At 39.3% G+C, this 25191-nt stretch overlaps 1 protein-coding gene across 1 annotated transcript; it reads right to left on the bottom strand.

Annotated features, from left to right (window-relative positions):
* Positions 1–4648: 4648 nt before the first annotated feature.
* Positions 4649–25083, bottom strand: LOC139946942 (trifunctional purine biosynthetic protein adenosine-3-like). Its single transcript, XM_071944730.1, has 17 exons — positions 24851–25083; positions 21479–21628; positions 20949–21222; positions 20273–20384; positions 19599–19667; positions 19009–19134; positions 17950–18037; positions 17276–17530; positions 16217–16448; positions 14780–14999; positions 14058–14256; positions 13694–13942; positions 12864–13223; positions 10085–10213; positions 9117–9253; positions 7927–8184; positions 4649–5780 (listed from the first exon to the last, which is right to left on the bottom strand). Exons 2-17 carry the CDS (start codon positions 21621–21623, stop codon positions 5589–5591), a joined length of 3045 nt encoding a protein of 1014 aa, XP_071800831.1. The 5' UTR covers positions 21624–21628; positions 24851–25083; the 3' UTR covers positions 4649–5588.
* Positions 25084–25191: the final 108 nt, after the last annotated feature.

The raw sequence follows: 25191 nt of genomic DNA, 5'->3' as shown, positions 1-25191 counted from the left end.
AATTGCTCAAATGTAGTATTTTAACCAAGAATTTGTGCTCAAAAAGGCCCTTTTTTAAAATTTAGCAAAAAAATATTATGGTCCGAAATCGCTCAAAAGTGCAGTATTTTTAACCCCAAATCCTGGCTCAAAAAGGCCCATTTAAAAAAATTTGCCAACAAAATATAACGGTCCAAAAAGGCCAATTCTTAAACATTTGCCCAAAAAATATAACGGTCCAATCTGCTCAAAAGTATAACCCCTTGCAGTATTTTCAACCCCAAATCCTGGCTCAAAAAAGGCCCATTTTTAAAAATTTGCTAAAAAATATAATGGTCCGAAATCGCTCTAAAGTACAAGTCTAACCCCTTGCAGTATTTCTAACCAAAAATCCTGGCTCAAAAAGGCCCTTTTTTTTTTTTTTTGCCAAAAAATTATATTAGTCCAAAATTGCTCAAATGTACAAGTTTAACCCCTTGCAGTATTTTTCACCAAGAATTATGGCCCAAAAAGGCCCATTTTTAAAAAATTGGCCAAAAAACATATTTGTCCGAAATTGCTCAAAATGTACAAGTTTAACCCCTTGCAGTATTTTTAACCAAAAATTCTGGCTCAAAAAGGCCCATTTTAAAAAATTTGCCAAAAAAACATAATGGTCTAAAAATCGCTCAAAATATACGAGTTTAACCCCTTGCAGTATTTTTAACCCAAAATCCTGGCCCAACAAGGCCCATTTATAAAAAGTGGCAAAAAAATATAATGTTCCAAAAATGCTCAAAAGTACAAGTTTAACCCCTTGCAGTATTTTTAACTAAGAGTTATGGCTCAAAAGGGCCCATTTTTAAAAATTGGCAAAAAAATACCACAGTAGCATTTTTAACCCCAAATCCTGGCTCAAAAAGGCCCATTCTTTAAAATTGGCCAAAAAATACAACAGTCCTAAATTGCTCAAAAGTACAAGTTTAACCCCTTGCAGCATTTTTAACCCCAAATCCTGGCTCAAACAGGCCCATTCTTTAAAATAGGCCAAAAAATAAAACGGTCCGAAATTGCTCAAAAGTACAAGTTTAACCCCTTGCAGTATTTTAACTCAAAATCCTGGCCCAACAAGGCCCATTTATAAAAAGTGGCAAAAACATATTATGTTCCAAAAATGCTCAAAAGTACAAGTTTAACCCCTTGCAGTATTTTTAACAAAAAAATCCTGCTCAAAAAGGCCCATTCTTAAAAATTGGTCAAAAAATCTAATGGTCCAACATCGCACAAAAATACAAGTTTAACCCCTTGCAGTATTTTTAACCAAAAATCCTGTCCCAAAAAGGCAAATTTTTAAAATTTGGCCAAACAATATAATGGTCCGAAATGGCTCAAAAATTTGTCCAAAACACTTAATATTATAAAATGAGGTGAAATGGAGTGCGAAGAGCAGAACATTCTTGGTTTGAGTCGCTTATCTTTGCGATATTGTTATTTTGTGATATATTGATGCCTTCAAATGGAGCTTGAAATTTATTTTTATTTCAAACCCCTTGCCCAAAGCACATGTAACTTGGCGACTGTCCTTTACATACATGTACAATTTACTTTCTCTGATTTAATTTTGAGGCAAATCAGAGAGAACAACGTTCCGAGGTTGAAAAAAGGCAAGATTTAAAGGCAGTGTACATTATTGGTAATTACTCAAAATAATTATCATCATAAAACCTGACTTGATTATGAGTAATGGGGAGAGGTTGATGGTATAAAACATTGTGAGAAACAGCTCCCTCTGAAGTGACGTAGTTTTTGAGAAAGAAGTAATTTTCCACGAATTTGATTTCGAGACCTCAAGTTTAGAATTTGAGGTCTCGAAATCAAGCATCAGAAAGCACACAACATCGTGACCAAGGGTTTTTGTTTTCTTTCATTATCTCGCAAATTTGACAACCGATTGAGCTCAAATTTTCACAGGTTTGTTATTTTATGAATATGTTGAGATACACCAACTGTGAAGACTAGTCTTTGACAATTACCAATAGTGTCCACTGTCTTTAATGGCAGTGGACACTATTGATAATTACTCAAAATAGTTATTATTAGCATAAAACCTTTCTTGGTAACGAGTAATGGGGAGAGGTTGATGGTATAAAACATTGTGAGAAACGGCTCCCTCTGAAGTGGCATAGTTTTCGAGAAAGAAGTAATTTTCCACGAATTTAATTTCGAGACCTCAGGTTTAGAACTTGAGGTCTCGAAATCAACCATCTAACTGCACACAACTTCGTGTGTTTATTTTCTATCATTATTTCGCAAGTTCGATGACCGATTGAGCTAAAATTTTCACTGGTTTGTTATTTTATGCATATGTTGAGATACACCAACTGTGAAGGCTAGTCTTTGACAATTACCAATAGTGTTGCTTTCCAAATCCCCTGATATTTCATAGAGAGATGAAATTAAGTGCAAGGAGCAGAAAGTTTTTGGTTGGAATGTCTTATCTTTGAATCTTTTCAAGATAGTCATTATTTTTCTGCCTTAAAATGGACCTTAAAATTTATTAAAAGTTAACAGGTGTAACGTTGGTGCTATTTGACTGCCAAAATGAGGAGCCATGCAGGACAGTAGCTGCATGTGACATTGGTGCTAATACACTCAATACTCATAGCCATATTACTCAATACAATTTTTATCAATATCCACAACGCAAGTCTATGCTAGATTTTGGCTATCAGACTTCAATCATTTTCCAATTCTGAAGCTGCTGGGTTTTGCTTTAAATATTTAAGAATTTGTAAAAATTCTAAGAAGAGTAGGTCGGCCAATGGAAGAACTTTGGGACTCCAAATACTGGGGTCCTGGGTTTGATCAAGCCCCACTCCTTAACTTTTCTATTGCTTGTGTCCATTCTTAAGATTTTAATTAACCGCAGATGTAAGTTTCGTTAAGGCAGTGGCACTACTGGTAATTGTCAAAGACTAGCCTTCACAGTTGGTGTGTCTCAAAATATGCATAAAATAACAAACCTGTGAAAATTTTAGCTCAATCAGTCATCAAAGTTGCGAGATAATAATGAAAGAAAAAAAACACCCTTGTCAGACGAAGTTGTGTGCGTTCAAATGGTTGATTTCGAGACCTCTGAGGTCTTAAAATCAAATTTGTGGAAAATTACTTCTTTCTCAAAAACTATGGCACTTCAGAGGGGCCGTTTCTCACAATGTTTTATACCATCAACCTCTCCCCATTACTCACCACCAGGAAAGGTTTCATGCTAATAATTATTTTAAATAATTACCAAAAGTGTCCACTGCCTTTAAGAAGAATTGGTGGTCCACTAGAAGGACTCACTGACGACAGAAGATATGGTCCTGGGTTCAAGTCCCACTCTGTTCCTCTTCTTTTTCATAGCCTGTGTCCATTCTAAGGGTTTTAATTAACGTCAGACACAATTTTCTTAAGAGGAGTTTGTAGTCCAGTGGAAGGACTCAACAACTCCAGACGCTATGGTCCCGGGTTCAATTCCCACTGTGTTTTATTTTTATTTTTCATTACCCGTGTCCATTCTAAGGGTTTTAATTAACGTCAGATGCAAGTTTCTTAAGAGGAGTTCGTGGTCCAGCGGAAGGACTCAGTGACCTCAGACGCTATGGTCCTGGGTTCAATTCCCACTGTTTTTATTTTAATTTTTCATTACCCGTGTCCATTCTAAGCATTTTAATTAACGTCAGATGCAAGTTTCTTAAGAGGAGTTCGTGGTCCAGTGGAAGGACTCAGTGACTTCAGACGCTATGGTCCTGGGTTCAATTCCCAATGTGTTTTATTATATTTTTCATTACCTGTGTCCATTCTAAGGGTTTTAATTAACGTCAGATACAAGTTTCTTAAGAGGAGTTGGTGGTCCAGTGGAAGGACTCAGTGACTCCAGACGCTATGGTCCTGGGTTCAATTCCCAATGTGTTTTATTATATTTTTCATTACCTGTGTCCATTCTAAGGGTTTTAATTAACGTCAGATGCAAGTTTCTTAAGAGGAGTTGGTGGTCCAGTGGAAGGACTCAGTGACTCCAGACGCTATGGTCCTGGGTTCAATTCCCCTGTGTGTAACTCTGGCCTTTTTATAAAAATGAATTAAATTCAAAATATTAAATTTTAGCAAAAGGAGCTTTTTCTTATTCTTATTCTAGTTTCCTAAGCACGGACCTCAGGTTCGGCGTACATGCACTGGGTTTGAACCTGGGTCAGTGGCTTCCTAACGCACGGTCTACCTTGTTGAGCAATCGGGTCCCCCCGTTAAAATGTGTTCGTTTCTAATAATATAAAGAATAAATTTGTACTTAGAAATTTTCCAAACTTGGCTCAGTGCATTATGTATACAGCAGGCACAGGAGTCTAATGACTAGGTATTGGGACAGGACAAGGTAAGGCCTATGGGGAAAGTTTGTACTTTTGTAAATTTCACTCATTCAGCTCAATAGTAAGTAATGGGATAAGATGACTGGACATTGGATGAGGTTTTGGTAGTGTCTTCTAAGGGGAAAGTTTGTACTTGGTAAATTTCACTCATTCAGCTCAATAGTAAGTAATGGGATGAAGTGACTGGATATTGGATGGGGTTTGGTAGTGTCTTCTAAGGGGAAGTTTGTACTTAGTAAATCTCTGATTGGACACAAGGCATATGGAAAAAGAAAAGTGGTTTATTTATGGTCCTGTAAGTGGTGAAGCAATATTTCAAAATAACACAAGTTACAAAGGTGAATAATTTCATTAAAAAGATAAATGACCCTAAAATGTTAACTGCCAAAAGAAAACAATTCCAGGCAATTAAATTTTGTTGAAGTATTCTGTGTTTATAAATAAACTTGTTTGCATCGATGGCAGATGTGCGCCTAAAGTACAAAATGCACTTGTATTACTATAAATATGTCCCATCTTGCCATTGATAGTTCAATTTTTTGTTGTGTGTATGGATACAAGACTAATTTTTCATTTTGGCAGAAACAAAAGTTAGCCTTTTGGTTATATATTGTTTAATGCCTATCAAAAATAACTTTATTTGAAGTTTAAAGGACATAACTTAAACTTATTTTAATTCAAGCTTTGAATCCATTTCAGAAATAACAATAACCACAGAAAAACTAAGCACTAAGATTTCACCATTAAACAAAAATAGATTTTTTTAGGGTAAACCCTGGTTTGTGTTCTTAATAAAAGACTTATTTTCCACATTAAAGACAAGACTTTATTTCAGTTAGACTTCAAAGAACTTTGTTCATTTCGAAAACCTATAAAGACAAATATACAAAAACCCTAAAACAGTACATGAACTTTATAAGTTCATTAAGAGTCCAAGATCCAATTTCTTAGGACATTGGAGCAGGAAGTTTTGCTTGCAAACTCTATGCCAAGCAAAAAACAAGCAGGATACCAGTTATAGATTAGTGTGACATTGGCTGGTAATCGTATTCAATTCAATTCAATTCAATTCAATTTTTTTATTTTTTTTTATTTCAATTTTTATTCAATTGGTAAGCATCAAGTGTTGTGCTTAGATATGTTTTGTGCTTAAGCTCTATGAAATTGGATCTTATAATTATTATGAATACATAAGCTACGGTGGGATATTGTGGTGATGAATTATTTGCATTTCCATTGTATCTTGCCTGAAGTTACATCCAGTGTAGCTGCTCCTGAAGCTACTAGTTCTAATGCTCGTGGATATGCCGTATGTTCAGCTGTTTTGATACGTTCTTGAAGAGTGTCGATGGTGTCTCCTGGTAAGACTGGAACTGCTTCTTGAACCAAGATAGCGCCTGCATCAACCTCCTCCTGTAGGAAAACAAATGCAAAATATTATCAATCAACCTACATTGGGAAATACTCAACAAATTTGTTTTAATTTTTAAGAAACTTGCAATTTTTGAAAAAAGATTTTTATTTTGAGAAACTTCCAAATGCTTGATTTGTATTGGGGGCGATTTTGAATACAACTTGCACTTTTGAATGATTTCAGATTTTTTGTTCTTTGGCCGTTCAAAAAAAGAGGGCCTTTTGGATTGTTGGTAGAAAAATCTGCAAGGGGTTTAACTTGATCATTTGTGGAATATTTAACTTTTGGCCCAAATTTTTGAGTAACTTTTGACCATTTTTTTATGGTAACAAATTTAAAAGGGCTAGGATTAAAGTGATTGATAAAAATTGTACGTTTTGATTTGGTCTGTTCATTTACCTGTTGAGGCCAAGATTTCTTTTTGATTTGGTCTGTTTATTTACCTGTTGAGGCCAAGATTTCTTTTTGATTTGGTCTGTTCATTTGCCTGTTGAGGCCAAGATTTCTTTTTGATTTGGTCTGTTTATTTACCTGTTGAGGCCATGATTACTTTTTGATTTGGTCTGTTCATTTACCTGTTGAGGCCAAGATTTCTTTTTGATTTGGTCTGTTTATTTACCTGTTGAGGCCAAGATTTCTTTTTGATTTGATCTGTTTATTTGCCTGTTGAGGCCAAGATTTCTTTTTGATTTGGTCTGTTCATTTACCTGTTGAGGCCAAGATTTCTTTTTGATTTGGTCTGTTCATTTACCTGTTGAGGCCAAGATTTCTTTTTGATTTGGTCTGTTCATTTACCTGTTGAGGCCAAGATTTCTTTTTGATTTGGTCTGTTTATTTACCTGTTGAGGCCATGATTACTTTTTGATTTGGTCTGTTCATTTACCTGTTGAGGCCAAGATTTCTTTTTGATTTGGTCTGTTTATTTGCCTGTTGAGGCCAAGATTTCTTTTTGATTTGGTCTGTTCATTTGCCAATTGAGGCCAAGATTACTTTTTGATTTGGTCTGTTCATTAAGCTTGGGCGGTTCCAGAAATTTGGGGCTCGGTTCCGGTTCCGAAAAAAAGCTCGGTTCTGAGACATACCCGGTTCCAATTCAATATAAAACGTAAGCCGCCCGTCCCGAGCTCACACACACACAATTGAGCCGATCTATTTTAACTGAAAATAACCAAGTTTATCAGAAGTCGGTCCCCAGCTCACACACACACAATTGGAGCCGATCTATTTTTAACGAATACCCACCCCAAGTCAATCAGACATCGTGCCACCGAGCACCTATTCTCCCTGCATTTAAACAAGTCTTTGATTTAGCCGGCAGTACATCCGTAGTACAGTACATCCGTAGTGCAGTACATCCGTAGTGCAGTACATCCGTAGTGCATGCAGTGTGTCGTCTCTGTACATACAAGTGTACATGCCTGTACATGCATACAGTACTTTGTGTTTTGTGCATGGGGCAAGCTTTTATGAATATGGATATATCGACAGCCAATCACAACGTGATGTCTATACATGTACATGTATATGCACGACATGTACATGCATACATGTGGTGGTTGTAGAAGATGCCTATGTGTGTGCACTGTGTATGCAGCCACATGTGATAGTTGATACTCATGTCGGCTTGAAGCCTTTGCACACTGTATCTGCGGTCACCGCTTTCAACATCAAGCCTCAATTTCTAGAGCCGGTTCGTGGCAGGATCGGCTCCACAGAGCCTTTTATAATTGAGACTCGGTCTTTTAAAATCGGAACCGACAAAAGCGGGTACCCAGTTCCACAGAAGAGTGGAACCGCCCGTCCGGTTTTCAATTTGGAACCGGGTAGAACCGGGTAACCGAAGGAGCCGCCCAAGCTTACTGTTCATTTGCCTGTTGAGGCCAAGATTACTTTTTGATTTGGTCTGTTCATTTACCTGTTGAGGCCAAGATTTTTGGTAAAAGAAAAGTGCGAGGGGTTAAACTTGAGCGATTTTTGACCATTTATTTTTGCTTGTGTGGACTCCATGTGAGACATTTGTTACTTACACAGCTAGCACAGAAATTCAGTGATGGCTGTGCAAGCGGAAAATGGTGATCGGTGGTAAAAAAAGGAGAGCCATGAAATTGGGTCCTGCATGTCGTAAGAGACAGTTATTTGACTTACCACAACATAATGAACAGTACACCCAGAGAGTCTGACTCCAGCCTCTAGAACCATTTGATGAGCATGCATTCCTTTAAATGATGGAAGTAATGATGGATGTATGTTGATCAAACCGCCGTGCCAAAGTCGGACAAATTCTCCACTCAATATCCTCATGAATCCAGCTAGACAGATAAACTCTACTCCTGAAGCAACCAATGCTGCATGAACAGACATGTCAAAGTCTACACGAGACTTGAAGTCTTTGTGGTTAATCACCTGTGTCACATAAATCACAAACATTCTTCAAGATTTACATAAAAACTTTTTTTTTTCTCCCTCAAACTTCACATTGAATGACGTGTACATCCATTCAATTTGTTTTTATGTCAAGATGTTTTTTGCTACCGATATCAACTTCAGAGCCCGCTCAATTTAAGCAGTCTGACAACTGATGGGAACAACCTCTTGGACTTTGAATAAAAATCCTCCCCTGTTAAAGGCAGTGGACACTATTGGTAATTACTCAAAATAATTTTTAACATAAAACCTCACTTGGTAACGAGTAATGGGGAGAGGTTTATAGTATAAAACATTGTGGGAAATGGCTCCCTCTGAAGTGATGTAATTTTTGAGAAAGAAGTAATTTTCAACGAATTTGATTTCGAGACCTCAAGTTTAGAATTTGAGGTCTCGAAATCAAGCATCTGAAAGTACACAACTTCGTGTGACAAGGGTATTTTTTATTTCATTCATATCTCGCAACTTCGACGACCAATTGAGCTCAAATTTTCACAGGTTTGTTATATTATCCATATGTTTAGATACACCAAGTGAGATGACTGGTCTTTGACAAATACCAATAGTGTCCACTGTCTTTAAATGGGGCATCCCAGCTTAGGAGTTTTACTATGAAATCCTATGGTCCCAGGAAAAAACAGGGCAATTCCTACGTGATTAAAAAACCTATATTTGGTCGCTACGTCCCCAAAGACCGAAGGTAGTCAGTCATCTTACCTTGGTTGGTATCCCGGCTTCTCTAGCTCTCTCTAATCCTAACACACCATCTTTATTAGATACAACCAAAACAATCTCAGGTGGTCAGTCATCTTACCTTGGTTGGTATCCCGGCTTCTCTAGCCCTCTCTAATCCTAACACACCATCTTTATTAGATACAACCAAAACAATCTCAGGTAGTCAGTCAGCTTACCTTGGTTGGTATCCCGGCTTCTCTAGCTCTCTCTAATCCTAACACACCATCTTTATTAGATACAACCAAAACAATCTCAGCTCTGCTGTTTATTGCTGGATCTTTAGTATGGTCAATCAGCGCTTGCAGGTTGGTGCCTATAGAGGGCACAAAACAGAAATTCATCAACGAAAAGATTACTAATATCGCATTATCAGAGCATGTAAGTATGTGTTACCCAGCTTTCTGCTAAGTGTAGGATGAAATCACTATCACTTAATCACTATACAAGCCAGGCACCCTATGGAGAAAAGAAACTTTCAGTTTTAGATGTGAGAGGAAAACCACAGAGAATTATTCCAGGGAAAACCCACACAAATCTAAAAAACCCAATAAACATAGTGCCCCAAGAGTAGCCCCAATGTAGTGTGGTCGATGTGATGTCCCTAGGACACGGACTGTCCCGATGGGATGTAGGTCCCTCCGATTTTGATAGAACTTCCTGAATTACTCATTCTAAATAGTTTCATTTATTTATATAAAGATAACAAGCTTTGTCAAAGCAGTAAAGTAAATTTAATCAAAAAGCTGAAATTCACATATTAACTTTGACTGCAATAAGAGAAAAAGAGAAGGCTTATGCAGTGCACAGGTCGCAGGGTGTCACAATGTAAAACTCTTCGGCATACACCTTATCGCAAATACTTGGTACGCACACGTGAAATGAGGTGCATGCTGGTCTAGCTAGCGATCAAATGCTGGTCTAGCTAGCGATCAAGTTTGATCGCTAGCTAGACCAGCATGCACCTCATTCTATAGCTCGTGCTTGCGCAATGTGTGTTTGCGAAAAAGGTCTATTGGGACACAATGCAAATATAGTATTCACTCTACATGTAAGTAGAGTGATGAACAAAGGAATAATATTCACAATGGAGTTTTTGTCCAATGAATAACCATCAGTGAAACATTGAAGGAAGAATGAAACTGACCTGTTCCTGATATTAGGACAGCAACTTTCATCTTCTCTGTAGCGATGCTTTGATCAGATGAATCTTCCTTGACAGGACAACAATTGATGAGGGAAGACGATAAATTGTGGATGGTTACCGCTGGAGAACCTGATGGAAAGAAATTCAATCGGTTTTGGTATGAAAAAACAACATATGAAATTACAAGGGGTTAATAATAGCATGGCGTATACTTGGGAGGCATTTACCCCCTTGAAATGTTCCAGTAAAAACTTTGGTCCCTTATCAACAGCCTTGCCCTTGGTGGTGTTCTAGTTTTAGTCCCTTATCAACAGCCTTGCCCTTGGTGGTGTTCTAGTTTATTCCCTTACCAACAGCCTTGCCCTTGGTGGTGTTCTAGTTTTAGTCTCTTACCAATAGCCTTGTCCTTGGTGGTGTTCTAGTTTTAGTCCCTTATCAACAGCCTTGCCCTTGGTGGTGTTCTAGTTTTAGTCCCTTACCAACAGCCTTGCCCTTGGTGGTGTTCTAGTTTTAGTCTCTTACCAACAGCCTTGCCCTTGGTGGTGTTCTAGTTTTAGTCCCTTATCAACAGCCTTGCCCTTGGTGGTGTTCTAGTTTTAGTCCCTTACCAACAGCCTTGCCCTTGGTGGTGTTCTAGTTTTAGTCTCTTACCAATAGCCTTGTCCTTGGTGGTGTTCTAGTTTTAGTCCCTTATCAACAGCCTTGCCCTTGGTGGTGTTCTAGTTTTAGTCCCTTACCAACAGCCTTGCCCTTGGTGGTGTTCTAGTTTTAGTCCCTTACCAACAGCCTTGCCCTTGGTGGTGTTCTAGTTTTAGTCCCTTACCAACAGCCTTGCCCTTGGTGGTGTTCTAGTTTTAGTCCCTTACCAACAGCCTTGCCCTTGGTGGTGTTCTAGTTTTAGTCCCTTATCAACAGCCTTGCCGTTGGTAGTGTTCTAGTTTTAGTCCCTTATCAACAGCCTTGCCCTTGGTGGTGTTCTAGTTTTAGTCCCTTACCAACAGCCTTGCCCTTGGTGGTGTTCTAGTTTTAGTCTCTTACCAATAGCCTTGTCCTTGGTGGTGTTCTAGTTTTAGTCCCTTATCAACAGCCTTGCCCTTGGTGGTGTTCTAGTTTTAGTCCCTTACCAACAGCCTTGCCCTTGGTGGTGTTCTAGTTTTAGTCCCTTACCAACAGCCTTGCCCTTGGTGGTGTTCTAGTTTTAGTCCCTTACCAACAGCCTTGCCCTTGGTGGTGTTCTAGTTTTAGTCCCTTACCAACAGCCTTGCCCTTGGTGGTGTTCTAGTTTTAGTCCCTTACCAACAGCCTTGCCCTTGGTGGTGTTCTAGTTTTAGTCCCTTACCAACAGCCTTGCCCTTGGTGGTGTTCTAGTTTTAGTCCCTTATCAACAGCCTTGCCCTTGGTGGTGTTCTAGTTTTAGTCCCTTATCAACAGCCTTGCCCTTGGTGGTGTTCTAGTTTTAGTCCCTTACCAACAGCCTTGCCCTTGGTGGTGTTCTAGTTTTAGTCCCTTACCAACAGCCTTGCCCTTGGTGGTGTTCTAGTTTTAGTCCCTTACCAACAGCCTTGCCCTTGGTGGTGTTCTAGTTTTAGTCCCTTACCAACAGCCTTGCCCTTGGTGGTGTTCTAGTTTTAGTCCCTTACCAACAGCCTTGCCCTAGGTGTTGTTCTAGTTTTAGTCCCTTACCAACAGCCTTGCCGTTGGTGGTGTTCTAGTTTTAGTCCCTTATCAACAGCCTTGCCCTTGGTGGTGTTCTAGTTTTAGTCCCTTACCAACAGCCTTGCCCTTGGTGGTGTTCTAGTTTTAGTCCCTTACCAATAGCCTTGTCCTTGGTGGTGTTCTAGTTTTAGTCCCTTATCAACAGCCTTGCCCTTGGTGGTGTTCTAGTTTTAGTCCCTTACCAACAGCCTTGCCCTTGGTGGTGTTCTAGTTTTAGTCCCTTACCAACAGCCTTGCCCTTGGTGGTGTTCTAGTTTTAGTCCCTTACCAACAGCCTTGCCCTTGGTGGTGTTCTAGTTTTAGTCCCTTACCAACAGCCTTGCCCTTGGTGGTGTTCTAGTTTTAGTCCCTTATCAACAGCCTTGCCCTTGGTGGTGTTCTAGTTTTAGTCCCTTATCAACAGCCTTGCCCTTGGTGGTGTTCTAGTTTTAGTCCCTTATCAACAGCCTTGCCCTTGGTGGTGTTCTAGTTTTAGTCCCTTACCAACAGCCTTGCCCTTGGTGGTGTTCTAGTTTTAGTCCCTTACCAACAGCCTTGCCCTTGGTGGTGTTCTAGTTTTAGTCCCTTACCAACAGCCTTGCCCTTGGTGGTGTTCTAGTTTTAGTCCCTTATCAACAGCCTTGCCCTTGGTGGTGTTCTAGTTTTAGTCCCTTACCAACAGCCTTGCCCTTGGTGGTGTTCTAGTTTTAGTCCCTTATCAACAGCCTTGCCCTTGGTGGTGTTCTAGTTTTAGTCCCTTACCAACAGCCTTGCCCTTGGTGGTGTTCTAGTTCAACAAACCAATGCTTGTCATGACAAGACACTTAACTTTAGGTTGGCAGCCCAAACAAGTGTAGCCCTCACCTTGAAGTAGCAATCCAGGCCCAGCGATGCTGGACGATCTTCATTTTCAAGCAAATTTGAGCAACTGAGGTCAAAATACTGAACTGTTCCTCTTTTTTGAAATGATTTTGGAGCATTTTCTTGCGCCATTTTGAGCGACAGTTTGTGCAAAAATATGTTTGGCCTGTGTTTTCTGACTATTTGAAGCCAACTTTGTAAAATAGATTATTTATAGTTTTACCTTGTGCCAAGTCAACAACGCTGCCAATACGCCACACAGTCTCCCCACCATTCCTCACTGCCTCTATCACCGTATCTACGTCCCCTTCCGATACCACCAGAACTCCGCCTATCCCACAGTTAAAGGTCCTTGCCATCTCACCCTCACCAATCGCTCCAGTAGATGCAATCCACCCAAAGACTGATGGTACAGTCCAATTGCTGGCATCTAATTGGACAGCCAGGGATTTAGGGAGAACTCGAGGGATGTTTTCTAAGAGACCTCCTCCTGTGATGTGAGCAAAGGCCTTGACTTTACCCGTCTGGATTGCTGGCAAGACTGTCTTAGAGTAGATCTTAGTTGGTGAGAGGAGGGCTTCACCTGAAAGGGAATTAAGGAAGATGAGTAGATGAGAAGAATGTATTGATCAAGTTGCATCAAATGACTTGAACACAGAAGCTGTAATACATTGATCTATTGTCGCTGATCCAGATTGCATTCTAACAGACCCTGCCATTCCCTGATTAGAAATCCAACAAAAACCTCCCAAACTGTTGGACTCTAATTATGGTGGTATGCCTGATCCCATTTAACGAATGACCTATTTACTAGTGCAGTCCTTAGTCTGACAAAACCAAACAAACAAACAAACAGATGGATTTTAAAGGATTGGGAATTGTTACGGATGATATTCAGCACATGGTCATTTCATTTTGTTGGAAAATTGAATGTCAACATGAAATCACTTGAAGACAATCAACAAGTTTATTTGTCCAGCAACAAATAACAGGTTACCAACATGACCTGGTTACTGGTAACCCAGGTTTAGGATGTTCATGAATCAATCTTACCTAATGTTTGGTTCTCTTGAAAGGGGCAAGGAGATGCAAACCCAAGGCCACTCTTTTCCACGACACGTCTCACCAAGCTAAATCCGTTGCTATGGATACCTGATGATGCAATGCCTATGATAACATCACCTGCTGTGATATCTGAAGTACGAGGGAGTAATTGTTGACGCTCTACGGCACCGACGGCAAACCCAGCTAGGTCATAATCCCCTGCTTGGTACATACCAGGCATCTCTGCAGTCTCTCCTCCTATCAAAAAAACACAACAACAAAAACACAAACATTCAATGCTCAGTCTCCTTGTGGTTTATTACTTGATATATTTAAAATATTATGAAGTCATGTCTTTTGTAAATAAGTTTACCTAGTAATGCACATCCGGCCATTTTGCAGCCTTCGGCCACCCCACTCACAACATCCCTAGCCACGCCTACATCCAGCTTGCCACACGCAAAGTAGTCCAGGAAGAAGAGGGCCTCAGCACCGTGTGCAAGGATATCATTCACACACATAGCCACTAAATCTATGCCCACTGTCTTATGAAGACCGCATGACTGTGCAATCTGAAATATATCAATCAAAATATAAATAAAAAGGTTTCAATGGCCAAGTTCAGGAGGTGTGTTCTTGGCATGAGTGCGCTGTTCTCACGCCTGAACAATGAGAACACGATCAAAGTACAATGCACTCAAAACAAGATCACACACCTCCTTGCAGCAGGGATCAGTTGAGAACAACACTGTGCAAAATGGCGCTACATCATCATTGTCATTGTGTGAGTGGAAGATACACGAACAGCAATCCTACATTTTCCTGAGCATCCAAGAACACACCGCCCGAACTCAATCAACATGTAGATACATGTTCACCCAAACACTCCAACCCACACACGGCTGTTTAAACGCCTAGGTCAGGTTGAGGGGACTTGTTTTAGTTGTTCTATTATTTCCTTTTCTAAAGAATTCCCATGAGTGAACCCAGTTGAACAAAGAATAATGCGGTGGGGACCGTTGTTCAATTATGTACACTAAATTCTACTCTTCAGCACTCATAAAGATTTGCCCCATTGTCATGATTTAAACAAACCTTTAACTTAGTGCCAACTCCATCGGTACCAGAGACGAGGATTGGGTCTTTAAAACCAGCTGCCTTGAGATCAAACAAGCCACCGAAGCCTCCAAGTGAAGCATGGCAACCAGGTCGTGATGTACTAACGGCTAATGGTTTTATTGCTTCCACTAACGCAGTACCAGCATTGATGTCTACACCACAGTCAGCATACGTCAAACCACATAACTTAGAAGACCTTAGAAGAAAATCAATACAACAAATTTATTAGGATTTTATTACGAACCAAACAACGTTGCAGTACCCGCTGCCAAAACATAGGATTCGAACTGCCTCTAGCTACTGGGCAATCTCGTTAGTCTAGTTGATAAGACACTGCTCTAGAATTGCAAGGGTTGTGGGTTCGAATCCCACCCTAGTAATATGCCTGTGATATTTTTTCACAGGACTCAGGAAAGTACCGAGTATACAGTGCTAACACGGTGTATGGGTAAAAAAAAATTAACAAACAACATTGTTTGCATCTCTGCAGAGACATAGTTTCTTATTCTCTTTGTTCCTGTAGTTAAGAACCTCCGATAGACTTTGTATTCTTTGTTGAGCACCCCAGTCACTAGAATTCCCACTTAGTTAAGAACCTCCGATAGACTTTGTATTCTTTGTTGAGCACCCCAGTCACTAGAATTCCACTTTTGTGTTCACTTTTCTGTTTTGTTCTCGGTCTCCATAAGGTAGTGGATATAAAATCTTAAGCACCAATAACGGGATGAATTGGTAACGATATAAAATCTTAAGCACCAATAACGGGATGAATTGGTAACGATATAAAATCTTAAGCACCAACAACGGGATGAATTGGTAACTATATAAAATCTTAAGCACCAATAACGGGATGAATTGGTAACGATATAAAATCTTAAGCACCAATAACGGGATGAATTGGTAACGATATAAAATCTTAAGCACCAATAACGGGATGAATTGGTAATGATGAAGACATGTTTAGTTTCCAATATGGAAGGAAAAACCCTGATGGGGAAAAATCCACTCAATCAGGTAGGGACTGAAAACCCAATCCACAAAGACCGTTGGGATTCGAACCACGGTCCACAGAAAATACTCAGCCAAACTGTATTTCCACCTCTAATTGTTCTGGTCATTCAATTAGACATAAAAATACAAAATTATTGGCATGTTAACAACTGGTTGATTAATATTCAAAAGCAGAAAACAAGTTGGTTTGAGTTTGTTTCGCGTAATAATGGACTCAGGTATGTACTTCCAAAAAATGCTTTTGTTTCACAAATACAAATAGTTGGTGGAGGAAAAACAAACAGAATAAAATTTTGCTAGAAACTTAACCATAATTGCTTGGTTCTTCAGATGGGACACTAAGCTGTACTCTGGCTGTAAAATGAGAATATTGAAAATGAAAATATTGAGCGGATTATTTACTTGTTTTTCTGGAGGAACTCACACCCCTTGAGAGCTATGTCCTTCCGATGGAATCCCCCCTCAAACTGAATGGACTCTGCTCCTTTCTGTGCTTGACTAGCAGCCAATCGAAGATCTGTTGCCATGGCTACATTAGTTAAGACACGCCCACCAGAGGTCACGACCTTGTTATCTCTGATAGCTGTTCCAGCATGAAACACCATCTGACCTAGCTCATCAACCTTGTCCAAACCTTTAAAACAAAAATATATATAATGAATGTGAAAATATGTATCAATCACATATTGCCTATTTTGTTTGTAATATTTCCAGCGAGTTGACAAACAAATTAAACACCTTCAACTGCACAGGTTCTGTGTGGTGGCACATAACATACATGGGTGTATTGTGCAAGCTGGCATTGTTTATCTATCATTCATAAATACCCCAGACAGTTTCTCTACTCCTATTGGTGGACAGCGCATCACGTGGGGGTGTTTAAATGGTTGATAATGACCAGCTGGAGCTATAACCGGCTGGCTTCCGCGTGTCGGCATGTGCATACGCCAATATTATCACACAGAACGCAATTCATAGCAGCTATTAGTACCAGCGCGTAATCTATTTCTAACGTGTGCATGTACACACAACAAGCGTGCACGCATACACACAAATTTGCCAAGGTGGAAAACTCAAGAGTTCTTTTCAGAACCAACCCAACTCAATTAGAGAGTATTATTACATGGTGTTACCCCAAACCTTACTACATAAGTTCTACTTTGTAACAAGCATCCATGTATAAGAAGGATACACTAACAGCTTAGAAGTATATAAATAGCATTGATAATCAGATCACAATTTGAAAGAACTGCGCAAAAAAAAACGCTTTGCTAAGCAAAACAAACTTACGCTTACCATAATAAGGTTACTAGTCAAATTACCGTGTCACATGTACCATATGCGACTGGTATCCTGCTCATTTCTACTTAGCAGAGCATTGCTTGGCAACATTTTGTTCTTAAAAAGCCTTATGAAATTGGGCCCTGGTGCTCTCAGACTGCTGGAAACAGACTATTTTACCTTTTATTTCAACTCCCTTCTTGTAGGAGCCTGGGTACCCTCCACTAGCCTTGACCACAGCTACAGCACTCATGTTGTCATGGAAACTAGGCAGTGCATTGGGTAGGTTACCATGGACACATGCTTTACATGTCAGATACAAATCACTCTTGAGCAGTGGTAGAACCACCTGGACTTCTGGGTCTCCAAAACGACAGTTGAACTCTAAGACGCGAGGTCCATTAGACGTTAGCATTAGGCCGGCATATAAAACCCCTGTAGTCAGAAAGTACATCTTTTTACATAACTGAAAACATTGAACACTCAGCAATAGGAACAAAACCTTATGTCGTAGCCTTGTGCAATTGCATTACAGGGTCCCCTAAATCGCAGAGGCACCCAAACAACTTGTCTACATCGGCAACATATAACACTCCATCTCAGAAGACAACAAATCTGCGTCTTTCACGTCATTTTAAAAAATTGACATAAAAAGTACATATTGCCCTCTCTCCTCCAAATGGCAGTGAAATGGCGCTCTCTTTAAAAGGTTTGCATGGTAGAAATACAATAAATAGATTGTTGTGACCGCCACATTTGATGGCATTATCACGTGTGGGTTTTGTTTGTGCGTTTTTGAAAACTAGAGGATAAGAATTAATTCACTTATTTACCCAGTGATATAAAATGGTTACCTTTGTATGGTCTGCCCTCTGCCTTTAAGCCTACTACTGCCTTGTGTAGTATCGCATCATGGATACATTTCAGCAGATCACCGGACACCTTCACACAAAATAAATGACTAGATAAATATACAAAGGAAGCTTGTGTCAATACCAAAATTCACCATCACGCTATATCACCAGAAAGTATACTGTGGTATTTGATATCATCATCTAAGTAATTATAATTTGGCTAATGATCTGTACTTGCAGCTAAGAAGCAAAATTTCAAAGGACGCGGCTACTACATGGTACAGCTAGCTACATTGACCCATACATGACCACAAAGCACAGCCATAAATCAAAAGTGTTGAATTTTCAAAATGAAAGGAAAACATATTGGCTAAGAGGAAAAAACCTGTGGAATAGAAGAGAACCAATGCTGACTTTTACTCACATTACGGACCTAACCAGGAATCGAACCAGGGCCACAGTTGTGAGAGGTGAGGGCTTTACACACTAGTCACCTATGCCTTGGGTTGGACAGTATTGAATATTACATGGTGTTTAAATTGTTCACATTTGTCAAACATAATTCTGGCGAGAAATATCTGTTTGTTTAAGCAGTGCTGAGAGTTTGTCTCAGAGTCAAAGATGCATGCATCCATCTCAAACCTTAGACCTATCTCAAACGTTCTTATTCTTGCAGGGCAAGGCGGTTTTCATAAGTAAAGGGCACCTGAATGAGGGAAATTAAACTATTTACTGGCATATTTCAAGGAGCACGCCAGGGGGCAACTACATCTTTAAAGCATCAGGGCTTAATTTCACGGCCAAGCTCGCAGTGAAGTTCCGCGCTAGCTGCTGGTAGAATACACACTTGACAGAGCGCTGTTAGTGTAGAACTTTGTGGTCAGGAGTAGATTAAATTAGGCCCAAAGAACTACGATTCAACTTAAGATGAGTTATCAATATTGTAACGTGACATCACACTTTGCTTAGCAATTAAGATTGGTACATAACTTAAGATCAATCTTAGCTCTTTATCAAACCAAGCCTAGAAAGCCATGATTTCCTTAAATCAATTGTTACCTGTGGACAGGGGCAATATGCCCCCATGCCTCCTGTGTTAGGACCAGTGTCCCCCTCCCCTACTCTCTTATGATCCTGAGCAGGGGGCATTGGTGCAAAATGCGTCCCATCACAAAATGCCAAGACCTGAAATGACAAACAAACATCTCAGACTCTGAGTAAACTACAAAACACAAAGCAAGGTTTAGAATACTTCAGTTAGCATTTCATTAGAGTAGAACCACACTACATTCCATCAATACACAAAGCGTTCATATTCTACAATATCTGAATATACCAGAGCAAAATGTTGAGTGTGAAGAAATTTTTAAAAACTTTAAGCATGAATTTTCTTAAACACACACACTTCACCAACAGATGACGATTAAGTGTGCGCTATGTTTACATTTTAAACAAAATAGATACATCGACAAATGTTATTGCCGATAATTAATTACCTATAAATCTATAATCAATACACATCCCAAAACAACACATACATCAACAAATCATATTGTTGATAATCAATTACCTATAAATCTATAATCAATACACCTCAATGTAGTTTTTCAAAAATAAAGAAATCCAATTGGCTTTGGAGATATACTTACAGAGACTTCTTGGCCTTTTAGAAGCTCCTCAACCACAACCCTCTCTCCAGCTTCTCCAAACAATTTATCCTGCAATCAAAAATAAACATTGTCTTAACCAAAACCATCACCAAGTGTTTTCTAGACACCTTGATAAAATACATCAAAATACAACACAGTAGATTCAAACTTTGCTTAACAGTAGAAATGAAAAACCTGCTAATTGAAAATACAACACAGTTGAAATGAAAACAGTGCTAAATGAGTCAACTTGAACCAGTCAGTTTTCCCACTAGATAATATTAAAGAAAGATACACCACTAGTAAAAGGATAAGCTGACTAGCCCAACTGTCTAGGACTCCCCCGAGTGTTATCCTCAACACATTCTTCTGAACACTAGTGATAGTAAGACACTTAATCACGACTGCTTTGTAAAGTTGGGGAGGTAGTGCTTTTTGTTCTATCAGCCGATGGCTGATACCAATCCTACATATGTATGGACTGTAAAGGGGGTAACCCTGTCTCAGCCCCAGGAGTAGGTGGCAATGGCCCCTGGAAAAATGGTTGATTTGTAGCCCACACCTTGAAGTGGCTTTCAGGCCTCGTGTGTCTGGCAACTTGCATAAATAAAAAACAAAAAACAAAACTTATCCATGATGGATTGGAGAATCTAAAGATTGTCTTTGTCCGTTACCTGAATGATGTCCCTGACTGCTTGACACGCTTCTTCCCTGGTACTCGCTACAATCACACCTTTACCTGCTGCTAATCCACTGGCTTTCACTACTAACGCTTGGTACTCTGCACTAGAAAGACAATCACAAACAGAATCATACAATGATAGCATTAACAAAAGGTTGACAGACAAAACTAGAAATCTCTTAACCCTCCTACCATGTGACCATTAAATATTATCCATTATGATTTTGAATGATAGATAAACTATGCCAGCCTGTCATGTGATTATCATGTGGTGAATGCGCTAATAAAGTATTCAGTTTTAAGACTTAGACTTATCATGTGATGCTCTCTAAACCAGTAAAATGGCAGAATCTTTGTGAGGGGTTATACAACTCACTACTTTGAAAATATTGTATATTTAAACAAATATCTTTGGAAAAACATCTTCAACTAAGCCTTCTGCAGAAGACAATCAGAGCATACTGATCGAACCGTCAAGTTGAAACCAACGGTTCTTTTCAGAACCACCCCAACTCATTAGAGATAGTCATTACATGGTGTTACCGCAAACCTTTCCATATCGTATTTCCACCATGTAAAGTTTCAAATCCTACTTATCTTCAACTAAGAAACAAGGTGAAGTTTCATGAATCCCAAACAACCCGACAGATGAATCAAACTTGGTGTACCTCATAATATGATGACAAGCAGACTCTGCATCAGAGAAAGCTTTCCATCTTGCTGTAGGAATCCCATGTCTGTCCATGAACCCCTTTGCGTATTCTTTACTGGATTCTATCTGTGCTGCTGCCCTCGTTGGTCCAAAGCAGTCAATACCAGCTGCTGTGAGTGTATCTGTGATTCCTGCAGCCAGTGGAGCCTCCGGTCCAACCACAACCAGGTTAATATGATTGCTTTGACACCATGATATGAGCTGAGAGGAGTCCTTGACTGATACATCATCTAGTTTAGAAATGATTCAATCAATCAATCCATCAATCAATAATACAATACTCCTCGGTTCTTATATAGCCCTTTATCAAACCCCCAAGGAGCGTATCAAAGCGCACAGTCTTCTTCCTGCAAGGTATGTGGAGCTATGATTTGAAGTATGAGACCTATTCCTTTAAAGCATTGTGTAATTGTTTACAAGGTGCTGTGGCGCAATTTGCAATCAATCAAATCAATCAAATCAATCAATCAATCAATTTAAACTCACTTGTGTTCAAAACCTTGGGGACTGCTTGAGTGCCAGCATTGCCAGGGGCAACAAAGACTTGAGTTACTGTGTCTGACTGCGCCAACTTCCATGCCAAGGTATGTTCCCTGCCTCCATTGCCAAGAACAAGGACTTTTTCTCCCATTTCAGCTTCATGAAACAAAGAAATATATTAGGTTAGACTAATACCACAAAATGCTGAGCCAGTTTAAACCTATGACAGAATAAGTCTTACTTTAAAGTTCTCTCCTTCTAAAAGCCTTGTGCTGTCTTGCAGAGGGTGAGTTGCGATTAAACACATTTCTGTACCCTGCCATCACTTTTTCATGCATTATGAAATAAATTAGTATCTGGACTTCATTGTCACTTTGCGCTATATAAAAACTGTTCATTATTATTATTATAATTAGTATACTCATATTGATAAAACTAAGTGGAAAAGTGGGGGCAGCTGGCAGGATACACACATTTTTCCTGCAAGTTCAAAATATACAAATCGTGATACAGGGATATTTCCTGCAAGTTCAAAATATACAATTTATCGTGAAACAGGGATATTTAAGATAGAAGATGCAGAATTCAAAACTTGGGCCGATTTTCTATTTTGGAAATCGTCCTCCAGAGTCCAATGAGGACATGATCATAAATAATGTATAGGCCTCTGGTCATATATTACAATGTATAATTAAAGTGCAAATTTGACTATCTTTCCCTTTTTAAAATCAACCTCCCAATATAGGTCATGCTTGTAAAATGAGATTAGATGGAATTTGGAAATTATCGAATGACAAAATGGCGCAATATGGAAACTTTTCCGAATGTTACTGTGACTGTGTCAATGACATTGACAATGTGTGTTCTGTGTTTCAAGTAAATTAATCATGAATGTGTGACACTGAACAAAAAAGTGGTCTGGTGGTGGCCATGCCAGTTTCAATTTGTATAAATCAATATTTTATTTATACAAAAGTTATAGGGTCAATTCAAATTAAATATTATAAACAAGAATGATGTAATCCATGATGTAGACTGTGTACATGATACTGTACAAAACTACAATAAACAAGGAGTGTGGTGCAATACCGTCTGTGTTTTAATGATGTGTATGTAGGGTGGTACCTGTTTTACCATTGATTTTACCAACGCATAACTACCATCGATTGTGTATACACCAACCATGGAGGTCAAATAGACTACTTCTAACTTCTACCTCTCCAGCTTCGGGTACCGGTCAACTTGGTCCCAAGCCAACTTGGTCCCAATCAACTCGGTCCCAAGTCAACTCGGTCCCAAGTCAACTCGGTCCCAAGTCAACTCGGTCCCAAGTCAACTCGGTCCTAAGACAACTCGGTCCCAAGGCAGGGAAACTTGCACGGGCGGGAGGGAGGGCGGGGAGGGACCGCAACCCAAGTTATAATTGAACAATATTATATTTGTTATTTATTTTCGACCAAACACTATTTTCCTTAATAGTTTTCGTTTTTTAATTAGTATATTTTGGTTTTTATTTAATTTTTAAATGTAAGAGGATTCAATAAGCCGATTCACTATTACAACTGCACATGTCCGTTACTGCTGACAACGCAATTTGTTTATCTCCTGTGACCTTTTGACAATACCCGGGTTTATGGTCAAAAGGTCACGGAAGATAAACAAATTGCGTTGTCAGCAGTAACGGACATGCGCAGCTGCAATAGCGAATAGGCTTATATTGTTAATGTTTGTCAATTAATGAATTATTGAGAGCCAAACAGACTGGTTGAAAGCAAAGAGACATTTTGAAGATTTTTTTTTAGTTGAAATTTATTGGCCTACACAATCGGTAATTTTCAAAAGTGAATGTTGAATATAGAAACAAATGGGTCGCATATGAAGGCATCGAATATTAATATATCGTAGGAGGTCCTGTTTTCGAGGTGTCCCTAAAATCGTGGCAAATCTTTTACCTCTCTGCGCGCGATGTAAACAGTCCCTAGATAAAAATTGTGTGGTTTTATTTGCCAAGCAAAGAGTCTCCTCTTCTTTGACCAAAACTTAGAAACACGTAAGGCTCCACTGGTCATTTGCACTTGTAAATGCAAAAAGTTTGGTATTTTAGGCATTTCTACAAGGTACAAAAATATGTCATAATGTTGAGGCCATATAAAAATATTTGCCCACCGAAAAAGTTTCATCAAACGCTATTTCAATTCACAATTCATGATAATCAAAATCATGTGACTAAATGTTTTGCAGAGCATTCTTGAAAAAAATTACCGAGGCTTAAAGAACCCATGTGCCTTTATATCATTTTCTAATATTTTTGGAGATTTTTATTTTGTAACCCTCGTATCAATACTCTTATTTGTATTAAAATTAAAACATCAGCTTGTTGATTCAATTATCACTGTTTATTTATACGCTTTATTATAAATATTTAGAAAAAAAATAAATAGAAATCAGATTTTGAAGCCAGTAATTATTCACACTTTTTATATTTTTTATATATTTTTTATTTTTTGCAAGTTACCATGGTAATTTTAAAAATTTAATAACAAAATATTTTGAATAAAATGAAGGCAACTGCTGGCTATACAGTCATACACAGAGTCTCAAAGAACACTTGTAGTCACTGCAGATGTTTCTTCCATGTATGGCTTCACCGGGAAACCATACTTTCTCGTTTGCTGTGAAAACAGGAAAAACTCAAAACAAATGGGGCCAGTTGAAGTCATCCAAGATCGGTGTGTGGTGTGAACATTTCAATGTCCATCAAGTTTTAAAACATGTTTGCATACTTCGTATTAACAAATGAAGATAATTAGGGCATCGGTTGATATATGGCATCATTACTTTTTCCCAATTCAAAGAAAAAGGCATAATAGCGTGAAAACTGGTAAGCAGAGGATACCCCGAACATTGGTGCACACTTATCCCATTTTATGTACAAAGTTAGTTGCGATAACGTAACCCTCCTCCCGACCAGGTCGGCCTCCGGCCTGGGCGGCCGTCGGGAGGAGGCCGGCCTCCGGCCTGCGCGGCCGTCGGGAGGAGGGTTACGTTATCGCAACTAGTACAAAGTCAAAGGACAGTAGTTTTTTTTCCAATTCAATTATTTCCCGTCAACCATACGGACCGCATTGACTTGGGACCGAGTTGACTTGGGACCGAGTTGACTTGGGACCGAGTTGACTTGGGACCGAGTTGACTTGGGACCGAGTTGACTGGGACCGAGTTGACTTGAGACCGAGTTGACTTGAGGCCGAGTTGACTCATAAGCCAAACCTCTCCATGCACCAACCAACGATTCGTAATAAAATAAAAAGACGGACGAGCGACTCCTATTCCATTTTTAAAATATATATTTGTTAAATAACGACATTCTAAAACTACCTTGATTTCCCTGCACTCCACTATATCTCAGTGTTTGTCTCTGTTTCTTGTTGTATCGCTGAACACCATTAAATGGAATTTATTGATATTTTTCAATCGAACTTGCTGGGATTTCGCGGCAAAGCAAAGCACATGCAAAGCCGCACGCCGCAAGTAAGCTGTCTTTTCCCCCGAACTCATGACGGCGCTATTTCGCAGTGAACTCGCCTCATTCCGCGTGGCGGATGCGTCGGCCATACGCGCTGATATATCTAGCCGTAGCTGTAGCCAAAGTCGCCAATTCGGACACAGCCTAACTCTATGCATTTTGAACACGTTCGATTATGAGCTCAACCTCGTCC

The sequence above is a fragment of the Asterias amurensis genome, chromosome 14 (assembly GCF_032118995.1).
Source record: "Asterias amurensis chromosome 14, ASM3211899v1".
Classification (NCBI taxonomy): Eukaryota; Metazoa; Echinodermata; class Asteroidea; order Forcipulatida; family Asteriidae; genus Asterias; species Asterias amurensis.
The sequence above is the reverse complement of the archived record's forward strand: the minus strand, read 5'-3'. Positions and strand labels throughout refer to the sequence as shown.